This window comes from Rhagoletis zephyria, unplaced genomic scaffold (assembly GCF_001687245.7).
Source record: "Rhagoletis zephyria isolate East Lansing unplaced genomic scaffold, Rhagoletis_zephyria_1.1 Rzeph_scaffold_04199, whole genome shotgun sequence".
NCBI lineage: Eukaryota > Metazoa > Arthropoda > Insecta > Diptera > Tephritidae > Rhagoletis > Rhagoletis zephyria.
Genome location: NW_016161282.1, coordinates 43091 through 53260, shown reverse-complemented (window position 1 = coordinate 53260; position 10170 = coordinate 43091). Strand labels below are relative to the sequence as shown.

The following is a 10170-nucleotide window of genomic DNA, read 5'->3' as shown; positions in this document are numbered from 1 at the left end:
ACGTAACGGAGATCAGAACTCGCCAGCTAGATCATGCGATTTAACGCCTTGCGTTTTCTTGCTTTGGAATTTTTTAAAATCCTTCACGTATGCTAATTGCACCATTGGGTCCCTATTGTGTGAAGACGTGTTTGGAAATTTCTAGAAAAGAAAACAAAAAAAGACGAGGTGTTCATTTGTGGGATGTTATTGCCCACGTTTGATTGCAGGCTATATTCTTTATATTAAAATATATACACAACTACGAAAAAATGTATGGCTTAGCATTTTAGAATAAAAATGCGCTTTCTTAATGGGACACCCTTTAATTGGTTGCGGCGCTGCACATTAGTGGTATTCAAAGAGGTATACAGTCTACAATTCTTAACGAATATTCATCTTTATAGTTGAAAGATAATAAACATCGTAAGAGGTTTAAGAGGCCACTTTTATGGTTTTTATTTTATTGTAGCAAGTTTAAAGATGATCGATTCTCCTGTTCCTGATGATGAATGTTACAGAATGAAAACTGGTTGAAAGAAGTTATAAGGTTTTACTCTAAAACAAAACAGAACAGATTACACGTGTATGTATATGTGTGATACATATGTACGTATACATTAGAGTGGGCCGAAAATAATCTGTGCGAAATATGACAATTTTTGGTCAATGCCTTAGGCTCGCTCAAGTCCATCAAAGTTTAAGTGCTAAAAAATTTGTTTCTTAACTTACTTCGATTCTCCTCAAAAAAGATCCATATACCAAACTATGTAGGACTAATACTTTCGAAGACAATTGTATTTTTATTAAAAAAAAAAGTATTAATTAAAAAGTTTATTAAATTATATTATTTAAGCACATTGAACTTTGATGGACTTGGGCGAGCCTAAGGCATTGCCCGAAAATTGTCATATTTCGCACAGATTATTTTTGCTATTACCAATCAAAATTCTAAAAAAGCGTATTTTCGGCCCATGCTAATATACATACACATGTATTTATAGATATCGTCGTGCTATATTACTGTCTACTTGCAAGGATAAGCAAGGTTCAAATTTAATTTTTATAATGCATAATAAATTAGTTAATCGGATTAATTAAAATTTTTAAGGGAGACCGTAAACAAAGTATTGTAGATTTTATTTAGTGTACTTATTGGTTACATGTGTATTTATTTGCCTTATAAATAGAATATATTAATATTCCAAAAATGTCCGCTTGATCAAATACTTATTTACCCTTTTTGTGATTTAACTTAACTGTATTTATTTGTATAATAACGAAATGAAATTATTTGTCTTTAGTCAGTTTTTTTAGTTGATTTTACTTATATTTATTTAATTTGGCTTGCATATATGAGTTTTTTTTAATTTTATTTTTTCGAAAACTAATTTGGTAAGATTTCGTCTCATCAGTTTAATTTTAGTGAAAATTAACACTTTTTTTAAGATTTACTTACAGATTTACTTAATGTCGTTTCTACTCCTATGTAAATTTTAATATGCATATTGGTTGCTTACATAAGACTGTATGCATATAAGTTTGTATGCCTATTATAGTTAACCTAACAATTTTTGTTTCTAAATTTATATCTGCAGTAGCCTCATGACGCCTTGTGTTATCTGCACTCGGTTTTTTAGTTTTAAGTATTATGTGATGTGTACATGAATTTCGGTATGTGTGTGTTCAAAAATCAATTACATTCCATTTACCAATATAACACATTCACTTTTTAATTTTATTTATTTTTTTACGTTGTAGAGGTGCTAAAATGGCACAAAAAGATGCCGACACACGTAAACTTATAGCGTTTTCTTTTCTCGAAGTAATGTTGGCCCTCCGCCAGAGCTGTCAAGCTTTCGTGTTGTTTTCTCAGCACCTTCACATGCATATTGCGGTGCTCTTTCTTTAAAATGTTATAAGAGGGTGAAATTTTTTTTCGAGAATAGAAAACGCTATTAATTTTGGATGGCAGGTTACGGATCCGTATACTTTTTTAGATACAGTATTTTTCTCAACATAAAATAGTCGATTCTGAGAAATTTATTAATCGTTCCAGATTTTTTTTATAAACATTAAAAAAAGTAAAAATTTAAAAAAAGAGCAGATGTTTTGTAATTTTTTAATTTGTTCTACATATCCTGAAAAGGAAAAGAGGATAGTTCTGTAAAATTAGGCCGGAAGAACTCCTTTTCAAAAAAGTTGCAGGGGTTTAATGTTAAAAAAATAAAAATACAAATGAAGATTGTTCTGAGAGAGCACTCCTACAAAGGAAAAATTGTTTTCAGAAAAATTCAAATTTTTTTTTTGGACATTTTAAACTTTTTTTCGGCATATTTGAAGAACTTTTTTTTCTTTTTAGGAACTCTAGAGCTATGGAAAATCAATTGAGAACAGCTTTAATTTTTATTTTTTTCAAACTAAATAGTTTAGTGAAATTAGCAAAACTCTGGCCATTTTTGGTTTGAATCTTTGGATTACGGTTGAGTAGGTTTAGGAGATGTTAAAAACAGATTTGCGATACTCAGGTAGTTATGGAATTGCCGCCTTCTTGGAAAGAATGGTGTAAAGCTTTTTCGCAATTTATATCGACACCGTTCATTTTTTCGGACGGTTCTAGTTTTCATATGGTTCTACTTCGTTGCTATTTTTTCCAAATGAGTTGTATAAACCCAGCGCCCTCTCGGAAGATTTGAGAATGAGGAATCGCGCGGAAATACACTGTCGAAAAGTGAAAAAAAAAATTAACACACATTTTTGTATTAATATGCAAAATAATGATGTTATGAGGTGTAGTTCAAGCCCTGATCAAAGCAACACCGCAAATAAAAATTTGAAAGAAGGTTTTTTTCTCCGAGTGTATTTCTGCCATGAAAAACAGCTTCTCATAAAAATACAATCGCCGTTCGGAGTCGGCGTAAAACTGTAGGTCCCTGCCCGTTGTGTGACAACATAAAGGCGCACGCCCCAAGTCGGAGGAGAAGCTCGGCCAAACGCTAACATATGTGTAAGCGACAATTTATTATTATTATTAATGACGTTAGAAAAAAGTCGTAAACAAAAAATGTTTTTTTTTTTCGACCAGCAAAAAAGTTGTTAAGGTTTTTTTTTCGAAAAAAAACGAACGGTATCGATGTAATATTCGAAAAACCCTTACACCCTTCTTTCCAAGATGGTGGCGGTTTTACAACCCTCTGTGTCCCACAAATCTATTTTTAGCATCTCCTAAACCTACTTAACAATAATCAAAACGGTTCATGGACCTTACCAAAAATGGCCAGATGGCCGATGTTTTATACCGTTTTTATTGTACTAAAAATCTTTCCACTTTTTTGATATATTTTTTTTCAGCGTAATTTTGTAGAACTTTTTTTCCTTGTGAATTCTGTGAAAGAAACCTAAAATTAAGTTTATGTGCTTGGGCTTTTTTTTTGGCATCAATTCAAAATTTGAGATTTCCCTTACAATGTTATTAGTTTTATTTTATCAATTGATTTCTTTCACTTTGTCATTGATTTTAATTGTTTCTTTCATATATGCTAGTTAAACACTTACAATAAGGTGACCTTTTTTGCTGTCTGAAGTTGTGTGCAAGATTGTTTGGAAGGAATATGGTTTGTGATTTTTTTTTGTAATTTTATTTCGCCAGCATACATATTTAGTATATAAAGGTTTGTGTAAGAATACGTTTAACGTGATGTTTCTTTGAAAGTTTGATTTGTTGGGGGATATGCCTTGACGGTACTTTTTGGTTTGACCGAAGATTATTGATTTATTAGCTGAAAGTAAATAAAGTTAAGGAAGATATTTAAATTTACAGTGCAGAAGCATATATTTCAAACACGAATATATTTTTTATTAAGAGATTTTTATTTCAAAAATATTTTTCTTTTATTCCAAATAAAATTATTAAACAATATAAAAAAATATATTAATATGGGTATCAATAGAGAGAGGCTTAAGTAAGCTCATTAATATCCTTGGATAATTTTGCCTCCTGTTTAATAATTCAAGTTGAGTTGTCAAATGAGAAAAGTTTAAGAAGATATCGCATCCTTAAATAATTATTTCTGAAGTAACAACCACTGTCTTTTACTGAAACTTACTTGCATCTACACAGGTGATGAAATTTTATTTTAGTAAAAGAAAACGAAATGCACGTGCGTCTAGGTATTACCGATTCGATGCTATTAATGCATTTCAAGCTGTACCTGCATTTTTATTTAAATTTCATTTAGGCTACTCTGGCTCTCAAGGCCTCATATAAACTGTGAAGTTTTCATAATTCATAACGTTTTTGGACAAACTCTACACCATTTTTTTAAATTTGAAATAAAATTCCACAACTTTATTACTACTCTTCCTTCTAGTGAAAATTAGCCATTTAGTGACCAAACCTCTATCCATAATTATGCTTTGCTCACTCATTTATGGTTATGAAAAGTAATTCAAATTCATTGGTATTAACACAATAACAATTGTAAATATTTATGTGTGTGTTCACAAATACGCACGCTGTGTAGTTTTGTAAGGGCGTGGGCTTACCCACATCATGGTTAGTTAACCTTGAGTATATAATTTTCAAAATCAGCAAAGCGTGAAAGCATAAAATCACACAACATCGCAAACATGTGGGTGTATTTCAAAATTATCAACGAAAACGACATTGCTGGAAATAAATAATAAACAAAGTAAAAACAAACTTCTAATCAACTGCTATAAATAAATATGAGTAAATTTGCCCCAGTTCAGTATATACTACCATTTCTAAGTTATATAAGCGCCAGCTGCAGCGCTCGTATACGCCCTGGTGTGCCTGCTTCATGAATACCAGTTTATGCAACTCTACACAGAACGAAATATGACATTTAAAGCTGACTTAACAGCGGTGGAAAATGCAACTGCAGATAGCTGTCGATTTTGTTAAGCGCTAATATCTAATACGTCCCCGATTTGCGTACCCCTCCCCCGGACATGGTCCAAATGTCAATAAATCATGCGCTGTCTGATGTTATAAGCAATTTACCTTTCAACATTCAACGACATCAGTTGCTATAGTTGATGAGCTATCTGCCAGCGAAACGCATCGTTATTGATACTGCCACTATCATCAGTAGTGATGCACTCATATAGAATTTTTCGCCTTTGTCCATTGTGTGTATGTGTGTGTTGATGTGTGCGTGTGTTTGAGTGAATTCACAGCGATGCATCGAATGAGCTGACTTGTGTATGTAGTTGCTGTTATTGGTTGATTTTTGCAGTCATCTGTCGTGCTGCTTAATATCCTGTCGCATCGAAGAGATCTGGCAGCACTAGCGGCGGACAATTGTGCGGACTGCAGGTGACGCGCGGCATGTCATCGCTCGTCGAGCCATCTATGCACACACATTGTAGGCAATTTCCGGTATCCTGTGGCAGTACATCGCCGATTTTGTACAACGTGCCTGCAAAGCAAAAAAAAAAAAACAAATAAAAGGAGTTGCCGTATATGTGCTTATACTAGATATACTTAGCAAAAAATCGAAAAGTAAGAGAGTAAAGAAGTACGTAATGTGCCTATTTATATGTATATATGTATAAAATGGTGCGCTACTCTGTGAAAAGCTTATTTGTGTACTGCTATATGTATATGTTTTTTAAAAAACAGCTCAAATAGGAAGTGAGCGCGTATTAAGTAGAGCGGAAAATTCAGACGCGCGTTGTTAAGCCTTCAAATGGGAATGAATTTCATATTGCCACAAATGCACGTAAGGAATATATGTACCTATATCGAAGGAATAAAAATATTATATATCCAAATAATACGCATTTGCTTGCATTAGGCCGGATCGGTTTGCATATGATAAAACAAGTTTTTGAAATGCCCCCTTCATGGTTTAAAGATACTTTGAGGTCATAAAAATGTTGGTTCTTGACGCGTTGTAAAACTTTAAATTTTTTCGAATTTATGGCGAGTAAAATTTAATCTATGCGAGTAGAAATTGAGTTCTGTGGGTTCACTTGTGAAAGGTGATAATTTAGATCAATATGTTCTTAAAGGTATGCATAGTACTTAACTTGTCTTTCCAAGGTGTGTGTATCAGCTTTTAAAATCGGGTTAAATTTAGAATACAAAAATTATGCTTCTGTGCATGACACTAAATTTCCTCCAAGTAAGCTTTCAGGAGGTGCAAAAAAAAGTTTAGACCCAATCGGCCATGCCAGACATTTTCTGTTAAATTATGCACAAATATCAGTAAAACATCCCCCAATTAACCACATCTTAAAGGTTTTCCTACGAAAATCCCCCAAAAAATTCAAAACACATATTTCAGTAAAAAAGTAACATTAAAAAAGTTATCTTAATACATATACATATACGTCGAAAATCCTTTGAAATTCGAAGGTCATTGGATTACTCATCTAAAAGGCCTAAAAGAATTTAAAACCATCTACTTATGGCATAAACTAGCTTAAGCGTTTATTAAAGCCCAAGATCTTGAAGAACATTTTTTATATATTTTTTATTGTGGAATACTTACAGGCATTTCATCAGATAATTTGTTCTCCTTTTTACATTAAACACCAGCTACAAAGTTTGTTACTCAGCGCTTGAATTGGTTAACGGGGGAAAAACTTAAAAATCGACCTTTTAATTTTTAACAATGGGTCTAAAATCAATTTTGAGTATGTCACATTGGGAAGAAAGGTTTCATAGGATTTTGCTGTACGGTCGTAAAGAAGTGCTTAAATTTTGTATAAAAACATGCTGTAAGGTACGAGAAATCCATTTATGCACTTATCTTTTTCTTCAAATTTTCACCAGAGGCAGCAGCAGTCAAAATTTTCACATTTTCTTCGAAACCTTACTCCTAATTGAATTTAGACCCATTGTTTCTTCCGCAAATTTGCTTAGAATTAAACGTAGAATCCTCCTTTGCTATAAAACCGAACCGAAAATTACTTAAAATTTAAGCTTAGTTGATAACCATTGACTCCGTGAACCAAAAAGCTCGAGAAAATTCTTAAAAATATTCTTTACGGTAACTTTGGATTAAAATTACACCCTATACTTTTATTAAACCTATACGTATTGCTGTATCTTAAACAAACTATGTTTTTCCCTCTTTAAGTAGAGCTATTGCAGACCTTAATTATGCAAAAAATATCTGAGATATACGGATTTTTCCGATTTTGTTTAGCAATTAATTGAGGGATTTCAGAGCAATATGGCTGCATTTATTTATTCATTCTGAACGTTTGTAATAAATGTTTTTGTTTACTTATTCTTTAGAACGTTCCTGATGATATGTTAACGTATTTTTCAAACGCATTCTGTTTATTCTGGCTGCGAAATGGGATTATCTGGAATGTATAAAGAAACGCAGCCTATATATACCAACTTTCTGTAATTTTATCTGAACATGATTACAAGCAAATGTTATTTTGTAGTTCGTAATCTGGCTATATCGACTGGGTTTTCTGAGATTCTTCACAGTTCGTAGTCATATAGGCATATTAACAGAAAATCGACCGTAGCCAATTCGAAGGGGAGAGGTAGGAATAAAACGAGGAGAAGAGCATTAAGAACTACTTAGATGGGCTATAAATAAAGGCCCCATACACTATGTAAAAACTTCGAAAAAAACTGCAATGCGTGTATACAAATGTGTCTTTTTATTATAGATTGTATGTACAAAATAATAGACAATCGATTTAAAGAAGGAAACTGAATGTAGTTAGGGAGGGCGTATATGCCTCGAGCGGCAGTATTATCACAGATAATTGTATCAAAATAGTAAAGTATATAGATACTAAAATAAATAAACTTACAATACGATGCACTGGAGAAAGTATAACCATATACATACATATAATATGTATGTAGGTGTAGATTAGGGTGCTCCAAAAATGCATGTGAAAAAGTTAAGTCGGAATTTGTATGCTCTCACCCCCTATTTTGAAATCAAAAAATATTTAGAAGTCGCTCAAAGCGCTCAAAGTTTTCTATGTATTTTATATGTGGGGGGGGGGAAAAATCGTAGAAATGGTATAGAATTCTTGAAGATCCATACGTTTCGACTAGAAAACTCATTTTTTCTTCAGAATATTCCCAATAATAATACCCAATTATTCCTTTAACAATTTTTTCATAGTAAATATATTTTATAAGTCCGCAAAAACGCCTAAAAATACCAGAAAATGCAATACGGGGATAAATAATCTATCTATAGTATTAAAAAGTGGTCCAGAAGAGAAATATAGTTTTCCGATCGAAAAATAATGATTTTCAAGAATTCCATACTATTTCCATGGAAAGTTGTTTTCTCCCGATATAAAATTCAGAGAAAGCTCTGAGCGCTTTGGGAGACTTTTAAACTTTTTTTTTGATTTCAAAATAAAAAAGTAGGGGTAAAATTTTTTTTGACATAGAACAATCCTAGGAGGTGGGGCATTAAAATCCTGACTTTACTTATTTTGGACCACCCTAATATAGATACTTACATATATACATTAAGAAAATACTATACGAAATTGATTCTCCAATCTGCAGTGCTTACTTGCAAGTAGAAGATGACACATACAAATATCAAGATAACACGTACCCAGCAAACAATTATGTTTGAAAATGATTTGATATTGTCTTAAAAATTCTCGGCTTTCTCAATAAAAAGGATAATTTGATCTCAATTTGAGAATATGGTTAATTCCCAAATCAATTTCAAAGGTTATTTATCAATTGTACTTCAAATGTGGAAATAAAATTTATTATAGGAAATGTGAATTTCAAACCTAGTTTTTCTTCACGATGTACAATGTACGTTGTACTGTAGGTATGCATGTATATACATACATAATAAAAGAAACAAATCAACTAAATTAATTTCTATTAAATTCGTCTTGAAGTGTTGCAGCTGGGCTGTCTACCATCAACCCGCATAAACATCTATCCCACTATTTGTGCACCTTCTTTTTTAATCTTTTTCTAATCATTGTTATCTTTTTTCAAGTGAATTCAATTTATTGTTACAATCGCAATATATTTTTCTCAAACTTCTGAAACTGTGTTTGCTGGGTAGGTGAACGGTATTCACCAGAGGTGTAGGCACGAAGAGGTAGTGCGTGAACCCTAAGGCAGGTTATCCCCGCCTTGAACACCCTTCTCCCCATTACATCCCGCCCGATTTCAAATATAGTTATATATAACCACTTAACTAAATAATTACATAATTTGATAATTCTTCAGTTTCAGTTCGTTTGTACTTTTTTAAGTTGATTCTTTAAAAAAAATCTTTATTAAGCAAGCATATTATGAAAATAATAAGATTGTTTATAATTTTGAAGGTCAGCCACTGCGACCATTTTTTCAATATAAACAAAACATTTCCAAAGTCACTTGTTGGTTGGTTTTTTCAAATAGTTCCAGTTACAAACTTTTTTCCACGATCAAGCCTAGTGCATATCCTAATCAATATTTTAATTTATTGCCGCTGAAAACTTTGCAAATTTCTCACCTCATGCAGTGGAATCATATGCACATACATATGTAGGTATATGCATATGTATTTAGAAAAAACATGCAGAATTGTATAAAATTAGTATATAGTGCTAGATTTGAAATTTATTGACATTTTGTGTGGTGGTGGCGCTTTCTGTATCTAATTGCTTTCGCTGTGACGTATGTTTTGTATTTAGGTTTATGCGTTGTCATATGCCCATTTCAGATTGACTACATTGAGCGATGTAAATACATTTGCTGTCAACATGCATTTGCAATTTAGGTTTGTATTTGTTTTTTTTCTTCAATTATTTGTAAGCGCTGCATGTTTGCACATCCGGTGCACCAGCGCGTATGATTGATTTGTTTTTGGGCGTCACAAATCGTCAAAATCAAATGTTGATTATAAAACTGCATACAAGTTAAAGTATTCACGTATATTTTTTTAAATTATTTAATTATTTTGAGTGATTTAACTATATATTTGCAACCCTTAATTATAAGCCATAAAATGCTATAAAGTATTACATTTCAAATATATCGTCGTTTAAAGTACAAGGCCGCGCATCGTCATTCTGTAAAACCGCGTATCAGCAAAATGCAAATGTTGATTAACCGCGTATGTGAATTTGTAGAAATTATTTTCTGTGCGTAAAAACACTCGTATTTCAAAATGGTTCCTTTTTTTATAAAGCAATCGCATTTCTGGCTAG

General features: G+C 32.3%; 1 protein-coding gene across 1 annotated transcript in view; it reads right to left on the bottom strand.

Moving 5' to 3' along the window:
- Positions 1–3613: 3613 nt before the first annotated feature.
- Positions 3614–10170, bottom strand: part of LOC108370405 (myb-like protein P) — a gene marked incomplete at its 5' end in the record, with an annotated part of 47999 nt that continues 41442 nt past the window's right edge. The window contains 2 exons of the mRNA XM_017625739.1: positions 3614–3758; positions 5006–5423. Of these exons, the coding sequence (XP_017481228.1) occupies positions 5257–5423 (167 nt within the window). The remainder of the gene's footprint in view (positions 3759–5005; positions 5424–10170) is intronic.